The 17,036-nt window shown below is 34.1% G+C and overlaps 1 protein-coding gene across 1 annotated transcript; it reads left to right on the top strand.

Annotated features, from left to right (window-relative positions):
* The first annotated feature begins 9,637 nt into the window (after positions 1-9,637).
* On the top strand, positions 9,638-12,970 carry LOC130970332 (E3 ubiquitin-protein ligase RGLG3-like). The gene is made up of 11 exons (XM_057896389.1): positions 9,638-9,889; positions 10,074-10,455; positions 10,773-10,857; positions 10,948-11,088; positions 11,171-11,284; positions 11,474-11,571; positions 11,674-11,753; positions 11,842-11,947; positions 12,056-12,180; positions 12,263-12,458; positions 12,676-12,970. Exons 2-11 carry the CDS (start codon positions 10,099-10,101, stop codon positions 12,757-12,759), a joined length of 1,386 nt encoding a protein of 461 aa, XP_057752372.1. The 5' UTR covers positions 9,638-9,889; positions 10,074-10,098; the 3' UTR covers positions 12,760-12,970.
* The last annotated feature ends 4,066 nt before the right edge of the window (positions 12,971-17,036 follow it).

The raw sequence follows: 17,036 nt of genomic DNA, 5'->3' as shown, positions 1-17,036 counted from the left end.
AACCCAATTTTATTTATCTAATTTTATTTTATTTTGTTTCTTTATTATTTTTGTGTTTAATTAGGTACATGATCATGAGGAGTCACGAAAAAAATCAAAAAAATTAAAAACAGAGTCAAAAACAGAAGAAAAAAATTTTCACCCTGGAGGTAGCGCAGACTGGCGTTCAACGCCAGTAAGATGCATCTGTCTGGCTTTCAACGCCAGAACAGAGCACCATTCTGGCGTTGAACGCCCAAAACAAGCAACAACCTGGCGTTAAACGCCAGGATGGTGCACGAAGAGGACAAGCTGGCGCTGAACGCCAGAAACAAGCATGAAACTGGCGTTCAACGCCAGAAACATGCATTACAGGGGCGTTGAACGCCCAGAACATGCATCAATGGGCGTTTGAACGCCAGAATGATGCATAAAGGCATGTTACATGCCTATATGGTGAAGGAATGGTATTTGTTTTCACCTCAGGATCTGTGGACCCCACAGGATCCCCACCTCAGGATCTGTGGACCCCACAGGATCCCCACCTAACATATTCCCACCTTACCTCCTAATCCTAGTTTTTGTGATGACTATTCCCCATGTCACAATTCCCAACATTCTTCACCACCTACATCTATCCACTCTTCCCCATACACCCCACCTACCTTTACAATTCAACTTCTCTTTCCCACCCAATCCCACCCATATAGCCGAATCCATCTCCCCTCACTCACCTCCATTTTTCTTCTTCTTCTTCTTCTCTTCTTTCTTCTCTTGCTCGAGGGCGAGCAATATTTTAAGTTTGGTGTGGTAAAAGCATAGCTTTTTTGCTTTTCCATTACCATTAAGGGCACCTAAGGCCAGAGAAACCTCAAAGGGAAGACAAAAGCTCCCACCTCTGAGTCATGGGAGATGGAAAGACTCATATAAACTGGAATAGCTCAGTTGGGTAGAACATGTGGCTGCAAATCAAGAGATCCCTGAGATACCTCAGGGGATAAGTTATCCTCCACAAAAATATTGGAAGCAACTAAGGGGAGGAACACAAAAATTACTAGGAATCATTCGACAGAAGCAAGGAAGAGACATAGAGGAGCTCAAAGAGCACCATTGGTTCTTCAAAAAGGCGCCACCCTCACTCAGGTTGATTCATTCCTTGATTCTTTATTTCTTTCTGTTTTCGTTTTTAATTATTGTGTTTATCTATGTTTTGTGTCTTTATTTCATGATCACTAGTATGTAACCATGCCTTAAAGCTATGAATAAAATCCATTAGTCCTTCACCTTTCTTAAAAGAAAAATGTTTTAATTCAAAAGAACAAGAAGTACATAAATTTCGAATTTATTATTGAATTTAGTTTAATTATATTGATGTGGTGACAATACTTTTTGTTTTCTGAATGAATGATTGAACAGTGCATATGTCTTTGGATCTTGTTGTTTATGAGTGTTAAAATTGTTGGTTCTCGAAAGAATGATGAACAAAGAGAAATGTTATTGATGATCTGAAAAATCATGTAATTGATTCTTGAAGCAAGAAAAAGCAGTGAAAAAGAAGAAGCATTCGAAAAAAAATGGCTAAAAAGAGTATATAGAAAAAGAAGGAGCAATAGAAAAAGCCAATAGCCCTTAAAACCAAAAGGCAAGGGTAAAAATGATCCAAGGCTTTGAGCATCAATGGATAGGAGGGCCCAAGGAAATAAAATCCAGGCCTAAGCGGCTAAATCAAGCTGTCCCTAACCATGTGCTTGTGTCATGAAGGTCCAAGTGAAAAGCTTGAGACTGAGTGGTTAAAGTCGTGATCCAAGGCAAAAGAGTGTGCTTAAGAGCTCTGGACACCACTAACTGGGGACTTTAGCAAAGCTAAGTCACAATCTGAAAAGGTTCACCCAGTTATGTGTCTGTGGCATTTATGTATCCGGTGGTAATACTGGAAAACAAAGTGCTTAGGGCCACGGCCAAGACTCATAAGTAGCTGTGTTCAAGAATCAACATGCTTAACTAGGAAAATCAATAACACTATCCCAAATTCTAAGTTTCCCAGAGACGCCAATCCCTCTAAACTACAAAGGAAAAAGTGAGATGCCAAAACTGTTCAGAAGCAAAAAGCTACAAGTCCCGCTCATTTAATTATAATTAATATTCACTGATATTTCTGAATTTATAGTATATTCTCTTCTTTTTATCCTATTTGATTTTCAGTTGCTTGGGGACAAGCAACAATTTAAGTTTGGTGTTGTGATGAGCGGATAATTTATACGCTTTTTGGCATTGTTTTTAGGTAGTTTTTAGTATGATTGAGCTACTTTTAGGGATGTTTTCATTAGTTTTTATGTTAAATTCACATTTCTGGACTTTACTATGAGTTTGTGTGTTTTTCTGTGATTTCAGGTAAATTCTGGCTGAAATTGAGGGATCTGAGCAAAACTCTGAAAAAGGCTGACAAAAGGACTGCTGATGCTATTGGAATCTGACCTCCCTGCACTCAAAATGGATTTTCTGGAGCTACAGAACTCCAATTGGTGCGCTCTTAACGGCGTTGGAAAGTAGACATCCAGGGCTTTCCAGCAATATATAATAGTCCATACTTTATTCGAAGAAAGATGACGTAACTTGGCGTTGAACGCCAAGTACATGCTGCTGTCTGGAGTTAAACGCCAGAAAAACGTCATGATCCGGAGTTGAACGCCCAAAACACGTCATAACTCGAAGTTCAACTCCAAGAGAAGCCTCAACTCGTGGATAGATCAAGCTCAGCCCAAGCACACACCAAGTGGGCCCCGGAAGTGGATTTATGCATCAATTACTTACTCATGTAAACCTTAGTAGCTAGTCTAGTATATATAGGACATCTATCTATTGTATTAGACATCTTTTGACCACTTTAAGTCTTTGAATCATTCGGTCACTTGATCATGGAGAGGGCTGGCCATTCGGCCATGCCTGAACCTCTTTCACTTATGTATTTTCAACGGTGGAGTTTCTGCACACCATAGATTAAGGGTGTGGAGCTCTGCTGTATCTCAAGTATTAATGAAGTTCTATTTTCTTTTATTCAATTCTATCTTATTCTTATTCCAAGATATTCATTCGCACCCAAGAACATGATGAATGTGATGATTAGATAACCCTCATTATCATTCTCACTTATGAACGCGCGTGATTGACAACCACTTCCGTTCTACATGCAACCGAGCTTGAATGTGTATCTCTTAGATTCCCCAACAGAATCTTCGTGGTATAAGCTAGATAGATGGCGGCATTTATGAGGATCCGGAAAGTCTCACCTTGTCTGTGGTATTTCGAGTAGGATCCTGGGAATCCGGAAAGTCTAACCTTGTCTGTGGTATTTCGAGTAGGATTCCGGTAATGAATGACTGTGACGTGCTTCAGACTTGCAAGTGCTGGGCGTTAGTGACAAACGCAAAAGAATCAAGGGATTCTATTCCAGTATGAGTAAGAACCAACCAGTGATTAGCCGTACTGTGACAGAGTGCGTGAGCATTAGTTTTCACTGCGAGGATGGGATGTAGCCATCAGCCATGGGTGATGCCTCCAGACGATTAGCCATGCGAGTGACAGCCGCAGAGGACCATTTTCCCGAGAGGATTGAAAGTAGCCACCGTTGCTGGTGAACCCCTATACACAGCTTGCCATGGAAAGGAGTAAGAAGGATTGAGTAGAAGCAGTGGAAGAGCAGGCGTCCGTGAGCCATACAGCATCTCCATATGCTTATCTGAAATTCTCACCAATGAATCTGCATAAGTATTCTATCCCTTTTATTATTTCTTCTTTAAATTTCGAAAACCCATAATCCAATTTTAATCTGCCTAACTGAGATTTACAAGGTGACCATAGCTTGCTTCATACCAACAATCTCTGTGGATTCGACCCTTACTCACGTAAGGTTTATTACTTGGACGACCCAGTACACTTGCTGGTTAGTTGAACGGAGTTGTGAATTCAACCAGTGCCATAATAGTGATTTCATACAAAGACAAACAACTTGAAAAGAATAGTGATCACAATTTCGTCCACCAGTGGGCATTGCTGAAATCACTCAATGGTATTTTGAAAAACTTTTCTCAACCAGTTTTCCTAAAGATCCTACTGAAGAGTTACAAGGAATGCCTAGAAAAATAACAGCAGCAATAAACCAAACTCTGGTGAGGCCTATTTCAGAAAAGAAGTCAAATTAGTTGTATTTTCAATTAACCCTTTCTTAACTCTGGGCGAAGATGGTTTCACGGATAAATTCTTACAACACTTTTAGGAGACTATCAAAGGAGATGTGCTCTGTGCTATCAAGAGTTTTTTCGGTGGAGGTAGAGTACTAAAAGCTTTCAATTATATCAATATCTGTCTAAACCCTAAGGTGCATGATACTAAGTCTTTGAAATAGATTAGACCTATAAATCTTAGCATTGTAGTTTATAAAATTATTTCAAAAATAGTTGTTCACAGATTGCAACTAGTTATGCACAAGGTTATTAGTGACTCACAAAATACTTTTATAAAAGGAAGACTCATTAGTGACAATATTTTAATAGCCCATGAATTTATGCACTCTCTGAAGAATAAAAGATATGGAGATTATGAATTTGCTCTGAAACTTGATATAAGCAAAGCGTATGACTGGGTTGAATGAAACTTTGTCTGAGCCATGATGGAGAAACTGGGATTTTGTAAAAAGTAGGTGGATTGGATTAAGGAACTGGTGACTATGGTTTTCTACTCTGTTACTGTGGATAGTGCTCTCATGGTTATTTTAGACCATGTAGAGGATTGCGACAAGACGATCCTCTTTCCCTCTATCTCTTTTTATTTTGTCCAGAAGGTCTATCCTATCTGCTCCACAGAGGAGAACAGAGCCTATAGTTTTCTGGGTTGAGATTTAATCGCAGATGTCCTAAAGTCAGCTACTTAATTTTTGCAGATGATTCAATTTTGTTCAGTAAGGCTACGGTCAAGGACTGCCAGAGTTTACTCAGGGTCTTAAGTAACTATGAAGTGATTAGTGGACAAACAGTTAACTTGGACAAATCTTCAATCTTTTATAGTAGGAACACACCCACCCAAACCCGAGATATGTTGTCTGAATTACTACATGTTCCACACGTGGGTAACCAGAATAGATACTTGGGTTTGCCAGCTATAGTGCAGAGGTAAAAAAAAATCTACCTTTAATTACATCAAGGAAATGGACTCTACTATCATCGAGTGGAAGGGAAGTCCTTATTAAGGCGGTGGCTATAGCAGTACCTATTTACACTCTCAGTTGCTTTAAACTCCTAGAGACACTAATAGAAGACATACAAAGAGTCATCTTGCAGTTTTGGTGGGGTCAAAATGATCGAAAAGGAGGATGCAATGGATTGGGTGGATAATTACTTATAGGTCTAAGAGACAAATGGGTCTCAATTTCAAAGATCTTAAAGCTTTCAGCCTTACAATGCTAGCCAAACAAGGATGGAGACTATTTACAAGAACAAACTCTCTAATCTCTAGGGTGTACCGAAGTAAGATTTCAAAGATTCTAATTTTCTCTGCACAGAAGTTGGAATCAACCCTTCTTGGGGATGGAGGAGCATAGTAGAGGGTAGAAAAGTTCTAGAAAAAGGTATCCTATGGAGGGTAGGCATCGGTTCAGATATCAGAATAAGAGAAGATTCATGGATTCGTGATTATCTGTCTATTACTCCTACTACAGAGACTAATTCAGAGCACAATCCTATATGGGTTTCAGACCTAATTTTACCAACTAGATCATGGAACCAGGTACTAATACAAGAACTATTCAGACTAGAAATTGTAGAGGCTATCATAAACACTGAAATCCAACAAGGTGATGATGAGGTTACCTGGCTAAAGGAGAAAAATGGATGCTATTCAGTAGCGTCTGGGTACCAATTAGCGTTCCAATTCTTCCACCCCTCGATAGAGTTCCTGCCAGAACAGTTTCAAAATAAGCAACTATGGTCTGATATTCGGAGCATCAAATGCCAACCAAAGATAAAAAATTTCTTTGGAAAATTATGCACAAAGGCCTACCTATTCAACAAAGATTAGTGAGTCCATTATGTCAGCGATGCAACAGGTTCCCTGAAAGTTGAAACTGTTGCGCATTCTCTCTGGATGTGCACCGACGCTGTTGAGGCCTGGAGAATCACTAATCTACTTGTTCCAGTTTTAATTGAAGAACCATGAATTTGGTGGAGTGAGGTTGACAAAAATATGAAGTTTGGTAGCAATACGACGAAGAAGAAGGAGCTCGCAGCAAATGCATTATGGCAGATTTGGAAGATCCGGAATGAGACTCTATTCGAGAACCAGAGCCGCCATCCTCTTCAATTGGTTGATGCTGCTCGCCACGCCATGGAAGAAGACCGACACCTTCCTTGACTTTTCTTCCTGAAGATCTCCTTCACTTTTATTTACTTTACCTTTTGGGTTTCTTTTTTCTATTGAATTATGTATTCTGACTTAAGTTGGATTGTTCCAACTTTACTCTTGTTATGCTGTCCTTTTTTGGACCACTCATTTTCATTCAATGAAATGAATTTTATCTTGGAAAAAAAAGGATACATGTAACTTTATAAGAATGAAATAACCTAGATTTTGATTATATGAGAATTTACTAAGTGGCTGGAATAACTCCACATCACGAATCAATGAATGTTAGCAATAAGGATGATCACAAAAACAACCAAAATAGATATTTGCGAGTTACTCATGTTTTGGGGTTAGATGGAGATCCGTAAAATTTCACAATCCGTCATGTAAAAATTGATGGGGACACAAACATAAGTACCCGCTTCATGGGACCCATTAAGTTCACACGAATATAAATTACTAATTTATCCTAATTTATATATATATATAAATTCATTTCTTGAATTTAATAACCTTAATTCCTGCCTCTAACTCGAATCTTTTATTTTTCTTCCAAACTCTCTCTCTCTCTCTCTCTCTTTCTCTCTCTCTCTCTAGCCCGTCACTACGTCGTTCAGTATAGTCCCAAAAATTATGTTATTATGTTGGAATATATTTTTATATTTTTTTTCTTTTGAAATGTTATTTTTCATTATAAATATGTTATGAATTCTGTTAAATTATATTGAATTGATTATTGTATGATTATTATATTATGTCTTTTTGTGTTATTTTTTTCAAAAAATATTCGTAGATATTCGACAAGATCTGCGTTTCCTAAAAGGATAATAAAATAGAGACTTGCAAAGACGGAGAAGCGACAATGCCATTTTTCTTAAACAAGAGTGAGGGATGTGAAGAAGGTCCGCCACGCTTCCCTGAGTACCAATTACCATACCTAACTAGCAACGAAGATTCAATCTGAGCTGATTTGAGAGGAGACACGTGGATTTCATCTGTATTAGCCCTTTAAGGTAATGAACCTAAGTAGGATTTGAAACCCTAACAATGGACCTGATTTGATCTTACTTACATTGAGTTCTTATTAGACCCAAGTATATATTGAATTAATATTTTGAGTTATTGTTATAACAAATACTATATTATTTAATGTTATAACACTTAATATAGGTAAAAGTTGGATATATTTACATGAATTTTTTAATTCAAATTAAAAAAATTTTAATTATCTTTTATTTTTAATTTTAAATATTATTTACTAATGTAATAAAAAAGTAAAAATAACAATAATCACTCATATAATTAAAATAGATAATCCTATAATATATACATGACACAACATATATCAATGATTATTATATATAATAAATATTTTTTTGTAATAATTATTTATATAATTTATTACACAAATTTTCTCATCTTAATATTTAATGAATTTAAGATACAAGACATTATTTAACATATAAAATAAGTAACTTAAGTTATCATCTAGGACAATAGTGCAAATATCTACTTATTTATTAGTAGTAAAAAATATATAAATAGTATAAATTGATATTTTTTAGTATAAAAATAATAATAAAGATTATTAATTAAGTTAATTATATAATTAAAATATTATAAATAATTTTTAAATAATAATAAAAAATGAGATCACTATTTTTATATATTATAAAACTTATAAAAAAAGTTGAACAATAAATCAATCCTCAATAGATTATATATTAGTCTTGTCAAAAAAATAAGTAAATAATATATCAGATATTATTATTTACGTACTAATATAATATCTATTATCGATTATTAAATTTATAATAAATTTTTAATCCAATTTTTAGTAACAAAAATTTAAATAATTGAAATTATTAAATGATAAATATTTTGCACTCAATTAATTTTTTGTTATTGAAATTAAAAGGGGATAAGTCGTTAATCAATTCTAAATTTAAATTTAAATTTGAGTAAAAAAATAAAAAAATATTTTAAATTTTATCTCACTAACCAGAATTAATTTCAAGATAAGAAATTACTTTGTATATTATATTGTAAGATAGTGTGATCATTTATTATTTTTAATGACAAATATTGTCAAATAAAATAGTGTAAGAAATTAAAAGAAAATGTATTTACCAGTTCAGAAAAAACTAATTTATTTTTCAATAGAATAAATTATATATTGAATAACAAAAGTTGTTATTAATTTCTCTTCACATTAACTAATACTCAACAATGGTATTTGGGTACACCTTGTTACCAAGAAATATTAATCAATCTAATAAATTTTGTAATGATATAAGTCTATAAATTTGAAAATTTAAAAATCATGTCATAAAATGTGAAATTTTAACAAGGAATAATATTGATCATATTATTTTGATTTCAAGAATAAATATAAAACTAACAAATAAAATTGTTCAGGTAAATTTCAACAAAGACAAAAGTACATAAATATTGCTATTAATAATGAGAAATTAATCTATTTTAAAGACAATTATATTTTTTCTACGAATTTTTTAATTCGGCAGGCTAAAAACTAATTCACGATGCTCTATTTATTAAGGATCTGTCGCTAATTAATGAATTGTCACACACATAAAACGAAATTTAAACTCCAAATATTTACTTAAACAAATGAGATTATAATTCAACCAATCCAAATTAATTAAGATTAATTATTTTTAATATTTTCAAGTTATAAAATATTTATAATAATAATTATTATATATGTTTCGTTTAATTTTTTTAATAATAAAAAATTATATAATTTTATGTATTAAAAAGGGGAAAAAACATAAAGAATTTAGGAGAATATCTTAGTGACAGCTACGGAATTAGAAAAAAAAAAACACGGTGAGAATTGTGACAGAGCGAATAAAATGAATAAGAAGACATCGATCCATTTTTTTAATGAAGAAAAGAAAACGATTGGTTGGGGTTCTATTTAAGATTCTATTATGATTATTATATCAATGACCAATTACTTAACTAATCAAAAGTATTTGCATGAGAAAGATTACTAATCTTGGAAGTAATGTGTTTTCAAAAGGGGACTTCTCACTTCTCAGCATAAAAAAGAGATACAGTAAACGTATTTCGTGTGAGCAAAGAAAGTGAATAATTATTGAAGGTGGAAGATGCTAGTAAGCAAAGAAATTCAAAAAAGCAAAAAAAAAGGAAGAAAGAGACGGTTGGTAATTCATATGGATAACAGAACCTCTTAGGAACCAACCGAGCCCAATCATATTCAAACAGAACATGTGAAGTAATTTGACTTAACAAGCCAAGGGAAAGGCAACGAGAGACAACGAGTGCACGCATTAAAATAATGACAAACCGCCAGCACCTAACAATTAATAAACAATTTAAATGCTTTTTTGTCTGAAATTATGGTCATCGTTCATCGCCTAACCAAAAATCAAATTGAAGACCAACGAAACTACCACAGGAAGAAGAAGAACCTGAACCTCTTCATTAACCGCCACAAATCAGCTTCAGTACTTTCTCTCATTTTCTTCAGGTAACCCTACTCTCTTGTTGTGAACTAAACGATTAAGTGTTTTTGTGCTTTCTCCTCCTAAGTTCTTCATGTATGATCATTTCGTGATTTAGATAGAATTAAGTATACCACTGCTTTGTTAATAATAAGAACTTTGAAGGAAGTTATAGACTTATAGTAATTGATAAGATTTATTTTGATATAGGTGAAAGAATCGGAGGTCTGTATTTATGGGAAATTCAGGGTCAACAGATGATTCTAGTGATGATTTCGTTCATCACCCTTCTTCTTATGATGGGATTTCGGGGACTACTAGCTATGATTATCATCAACCCTCTTCTTATGATGGGACTTCAAGGAATACTAGCTATGATTATTATCCCCAACCATCTTCTTATGATGCAACTTCAAAGAACACAAGCTATGAGGATTATCCCCAACCATCTTCTTATGATGCAACTTCAAAGAACAATAGCTATGAGGATTATCGCCAACCTTCTTCTTATGCTGGGAGTTCGAAGAATACTAAATACCAGCAAATCGAGCGCCCCACTTATATAGCTGATAATTTCAGTTCACTTGATCAGGTTTTTGCTCCTCTATTTAGAGATCTTAATCTTAGCACTATAAAGAAATTTTTGTAATACACTAGAACAGGAATTACTACTAGGTATTTAGAAAACTTTGTTTGATTATATAATGGCATCAAGGTATCTGTAATATTTTCATTGATCATTTTGAACTTATTGCACACTGTGAAGTTGCTTGCGGTGTTTGGTTTATTTGCAACCTGTTTTCATTTGAAAAGAATATGGTTACATCTCATGAAGGTGCTGCAAACATAGTTACTGCATGTTTTCTTGTAGAATTTTTGCCTGTACTTATCTGCTGCCCTATCCTTCAGGTTATTACTGCTCTTAGAGAAGCTGGTCTGGAATCATCAAATTTAATACTTGGTATTGATTTCACCAAAAGCAACGAATGGACAGGTTTGTTCTTTGTGAATACGAAATTAATGTTATATTATACACACTGTATGAGAATGGAGAATGCTGAAAATCACATCTTGGGAATTTCAGGCAAGCACTCATTCAACCACAAAAGCCTTCATCATATTGGCCGGATTCCGAATCCATACGAGCAGGCAATCTCCATCATCGGCCGTACTCTCGCTGCTTTTGACGAGGATAATCTGATTCCATGTTTTGGATTTGGTGATGGTGAGCTTTTGTTTCTGACTTTATGATCAAATGTTTATATTTTTCTCTTGTATTATATTGATTCCAGCCAATACTTCTGCAGCATCTACGCATGATAAGTATGTGTTCAACTTTTATCCTGATGGTCGCTCTTGTCGTGGTTTTGAGGAAGTACTTGCACGCTACAGAGAGATTGTTCCACTCTTAAAATTGGCAGGTTCAATATTATTCCTTGTTGACTACATTTTACAATTTTATTACAAGTATCTGTTACAAATATATCTAATAAATGATGTATGACTTAATGCATACATATAAAGGGGCACCACATATGTATGGCTTTATTGTCCTGCAAAAATTAGAAGATCTAATCATGAAAGACTAACGGTTGAACCCTTATCAATAGGTCCAACATCATTTGCACCTGTAGTTGATGCAGCAATTGATATTGTGGAGAGAAGCCAGGGTCAATATCATGTTCTTGTAATTATTGCTGATGGACAGGTTTTATATATTTATTTCGTTTTTGTTTTATATCATTTTGATTCTTCTTACGGAATGATATAATTGAAGCCCATGTTTCTAAAGCATTTTGTTTTTTCATAGGTTACTAGAAGTTCAGATACACCACATGGAAAGCTTAGTCCACAAGAGCAAGCAACCATTGATTCTATTGTTGCTGCAAGGTAAACTTTTTATTTTTATTTTTTTTGCTAGGCCTTATATTTTGTTAATGATATCCATCTTTGATGCTGGAGCTGTTCTAATTTTCAGTCACTATCCACTCTCAATTATTTTGGTTGGAGTTGGAGATGGACCATGGGATGAAATGCAACGCTTCGATGATAACATTAAGCACCGGTTATTTGACAACTTTCAGGTAGTTTACATATGTATGATTGCATTTCCCATTTAGATTCTCATTTTTCCATGCAATGTTAATGTTATTCTGCTATGGTTTTCTAACATTTCCTTTTTGCTTCTTTAGTTTGTGAACTTCACAAAGATCATGTCCGAAAAAGAGGCATCAAAGAAGGAAGCAGCATTTGCACTTGCTGCCCTTATGGAAATTCCAATTCAGTACCGGATAGCCTTAAATTTACAACTTGGAAGGTAAGCTTTGAACTTACAAGTACAACCATGAAAGATTCTAATATATTCAAGGATAACAGAGTGTGCAATTTTTCTGATGCAGTGGAAAATCAATAGGTAACCATCGAAGTAACAGGCCTCTGCCTCCGCCTAAGGAAGTTATAGACCATGACAATTCTGTCAGCACAGTTCCACGAAATGTTGAATCGGTCGAGCCATCGGCTCCGGCTGTAACTGAATCAGTATGCCCTATTTGCCTAACGAATCCAAAGGACATGGCGTTTGGATGTGGCCATACAGTAAGTTTTCTTTGATGAACTTGTTACTATATATGCTCATGTTAATGTGCCTTGAAGTTATATGATGTAACTCTGGTTTTTAAATGATAAAAATCTTAAAAGGAATGCTATTTTTATAAATCTCACATTTGATGATGAACATGTACATTTATTATGTAACATTCAATCATTTAACATTTAATTCTGTTATTTAATTGTACTGTGTTGTTTGATATAGACTTGCAGGGAGTGTGGTGCAACATTATCTTCATGTCCTATGTGCCGGCAGGAAATTACAACTCGCCTGAAATTGTACAATTAAGCTTGGAGACTTCATAGCTGCTGATTATGAATGTACAGAAAGTCTGTCTTCTTTTTTTCAAGTAAAATTTCTTAACATTTCCAATAAGCTAAGTAATGATTGGGGGGATGTAAAGAATGGTTAGAATTTATTTTTTTATTTATTTATTTTTGGGTGTTATTAAATAAAGAGTGTTCATTGATTTGAAACTTGAGTGCTAACATTAGCAATATTTTTTATTTGTAAGCCATTCATTTAGTTGTTGACCAAAAACATGGAGGACTTCTTTGTTTCTCAAAAGTTAAATGACAAATTGATTTTTCACCCAGAGCAGGGGTTCGCATTCTACTCATTTTGCATCAAATCTGTACATATAAAAACAGTGCATCAAAGTTCTCAGTTTGACACGAAGTAGTAGTTTTTGGCAAAATCATAACATGCATATAATAGTCAGAATGCGAGTAAAAGTTACATAAACAATTAATTAAAAACACTTTACAGAGTTTTAAAGTGTCTTAAAATGAAATTCCATAGAATTTCAGAGTTATGAGTACATAACTTGAATATAAACAGAAATATGTGAAAGGAATCCTACTCAGAAAAAGAACTTGGAATATAAACAGGAAATCTTTCAGATGTGAGTATGTATAAGTGGTAGAGTCAAGTGTTAGAAGTTTCTTAAAATATAAGTAAATTAAATTTTTAACCTTAACAAGTCAAAATCGACATGCAAGTCAAAAACTCAAAATAAAGCCTAAGCAATTGATAGAGATACTAGTATTATTTTATGCCATGTTTGTGTGTTAAGTGTTAACTTTAGTTCCAGTTGAACCGGGCTACAAATCAACTTCACTGTATATATCCAAACATTTGTCACGTGTAAAAAACAAGCATGGAAATGAAAATGAAATTAGAATAATGGATGATGACGATGGGGAATTTGTCTTGCCCTCACCTCCATCCAGAATTTCCAAAATGACTGCAAACATTTGGTACTCTGAAGACTAGACTAAATTTCCAATGCTATCCTGACTCAATATAAAAATATTACAGGTAGTATAGATAACCTTAAATTAAAGTTTTAGCTAATACGGTATGTATCATGTTTTATTGTATATTTATTAAAATACAAATTTAAAAAATTTTACAAATAATAACTTTAACATGTACCTTAAACCCCAAATTAATCTACTACTAATAAACATTAGTTTGGTATAAAATATAAAAATATTTTCTAACAAATAAGGATTAACTACGATTTTAGTCTCTAAAGTATAAATAAAAAATTTTTTTTCTAATATTTTTTTGCATACAAAATGGTCCCTAAAATTTAACTTTATTTTAAAATTTTGACTGTAGAAGCGGAGGTAGAAATGGATCGTGAACAGCTTCTTTTTCTTTCTCTCTTTTCCCTTTCTCCTTTTTTTTCTTCCCTTTTCATTTGCATAAACATAAACACTCTCTTTTTTATATTTTGTTTTTTTAATTTTATAATTTTTTTGTTACGAATAATTTAGTCAAAAATTTTAAAATTTAAATAAAAAAGACGATTTTAAAATTTAATTTTAAATTTTAGAAATAATTTTATATACAAAAAAAATTAAAAACAAAAAAAATTTCGCTCTATATCTTAAGAACTAAAATCATAAGTTAAACCTAAATAATAAACAATAGGTAGTGTTACGTAAACAAGTTATTATTCAATCAAATTCAACATCCGAAAAAAACACAAAATGTTAGAATCTACCCGTATTTTTCTTTTTCCTCCTCTTTCTTTCTCCTCCATCCTTTTTCTTTCCGTTTCTTTTGCAATTTTTATTTGTTTCTTCTCTTATTTTTTTTCCGACTTCTTTCTTCTTATTTTTTTTCGTATGTTCTATTATTTAATATTTATAGATAATTTTTAACTTTTTATCAAAAAAAGTTATTATTTTCTGAAAAATTTATGTCAATTTTTTAAAAAACATTATGTTACTTAAAAAAAATAACTTTAAAAATTTAGATGCTAAAATATTTGTTTACCCGCATTTTTTCTTTACCAATATTAAAAGGTAATTTTTCGGTTATTAATAAAAACAAGTGAGCATAGAATGACTATATTTACTTATTTAGTCATAATAATTACTTTTCTCCAACTATAACTTTCTACTAAGATTAAGATATAACTATTTGTATAACATAAATAAAAGAAAAATGTTAGTATTGTTGACTGTTGAGTATGAGTATAAGTATGACACTCTTCAAGTCTTCAGGGATAAAAACAAAAATGAATGTTATGAAATCAACGGTTTTAGTGTATAAAAAAAAACAAAAATTTAAAAGTTAATACGTAATAACGTTTCTAGAAACAAAAATAAAAGTCTCAAATTCGTTGGGGGGATAGTCAGGAAAAAAAAAATTCGTTGGGGGACGTAAGTTGTATATGTATCATAAATTTGCAGCGTAGTAAGGTCAAGCACGACGGCACATTTTATTATTTATAAAGAGAAAATAAAAGAACCACAAAAAGGAAAATAGAAAGTAATATCTGATTTAGAAAATAAAAGGCACCTTCTGCTAGACAATGGACATGTATTTGAATCAATTAGGTGGGTTTCTATGAGGAAATTAAGGGGATGGGTGCATGTATGCAGAAAGTGCGTGCATAAACATGAATTAAAATCATTATTATCAAGAATTCTTGTGGTTGTGGGAGGATTCATGAGAGTCGCCCTTGAACATATCTCTAATGATACTATGCTTCACTTTTGATCGGGATGCCGGAAAGTTGCTGAATGAACCGGAAGGATGTATTTTACGCTGCCCTGCACCTGCACCTTCCCCTGATGCACCCGACGACACTTTCGCATCACTATCGCCGCCCTTCCCACTCATTCTTCCCACTTCCGTTGTTTCTTTAATATTTCTCTCTTCCAACGATGCCACTATTTATACACCAAAAAGTTTACCCTTCTCTACTAAAGGCTTTTATTATGTTGGAAGTGAGAAGCTCTTCCATTAGGATAAGATCACACTCGTTGCGGGTCCCACTGCAAAAGAAAACGAACAAAATTTCAAGCTTTTTGGACTCACCTTTGAATTGTCTATTGGCGACACTGCAGTCTGAGACGCCTGCACCGCCACGCACGTGTTGCGCCCTTCTTTTACTTCCATCTTATTTACTATTGATGACGAATTTCGATGACTTATATTCTTATAAACTTGACGTCTATAAGGAATCTTGTTTGAATATTCTACCTATTCCCAGTGATGATGCACTTTTTTTAATTTTGATATTAGGGTAGGAATGGTGTATAGTAGCATTATTGGGGTTAGAAAGATTGACTATTTTGTGATGACTGTGTTGAAAAAATTGGACGGACAGTAATAGGATAGTCTGATTATATAAATCAGTAGGTACACAAATTGAACTGTTCATATCAAATGCTACGCCTACGCGTCGTGCATATAGCGCGTCTGAGTCTCTTAACCTACGGTCCTCTTTTTCACTTTCGAAATTTCCTCCCACTCATTTCTTTTACGGGAACGGATTTGGTGTGTGGAAATTCTTTGGCACACCAGTGCCCATGATACTTATGTTTGGCTGACCGGTGTATCATATGATGTTAGCCGTCGGATCTCTATGCTTTATCAATCCAATGGTAGAGATTACTCTTTCTCTCTCCTCCTATGATTGGTTAGTGGGAATCATGTGTCAGAGAGGTTAGTTTGCAAAATTCACTTTGTAGTTGGTTATTTTTGTTATAATAAAAAATTATTTGGGTTTATGTAGAATTAGTTTATCATGTTTTAAGAACTAAATTAATGGCACTTAGTGATTCTGTTTAACGCTAAATCAGAGATGATGGAGGAGGGCTGGGAGGGAAGGAAAAGCGCCGTGGACGTCGTTTGACGCATACAAGTTAAGCTGCGATGTCTACGTATCCGTCACTGACCCGTCAATGGAGTTGCAGGAAGCTTCTCCCGTGGAGTCACACTGCAAAGCTGCCTGCTCTACGAAGTGCGACCTCTGTCGCGACTCGTTGGTTCGAAGGATGAAGATCTGCATAGTGTCCTCGCCAGAGCTACATAGTGTTTCGGCTAGATTATGGCTTTGCCGGAGACGACCAACAAAGAAGGATCGAAGCGGCATGGGATGGTGGGCGAGAGGATGACGAAGGAGATTGCCGATGGTGTTACGGGTCGGGCGGGTTAGGTTAGAACTAAGTTGGTTGAACTTGGGTCAATCCTGATGGGCCTCTGGAGTATAATTTTTTGCTTGAGATGCACATTTTTTTCAGAGACCAATGATGGGCTCA

Source organism: Arachis stenosperma, chromosome 3 (assembly GCF_014773155.1).
Source record: "Arachis stenosperma cultivar V10309 chromosome 3, arast.V10309.gnm1.PFL2, whole genome shotgun sequence".
Taxonomy (NCBI): Eukaryota; Viridiplantae; Streptophyta; class Magnoliopsida; order Fabales; family Fabaceae; genus Arachis; species Arachis stenosperma.
The sequence above is the reverse complement of the archived record's forward strand: the minus strand, read 5'-3'. Positions and strand labels throughout refer to the sequence as shown.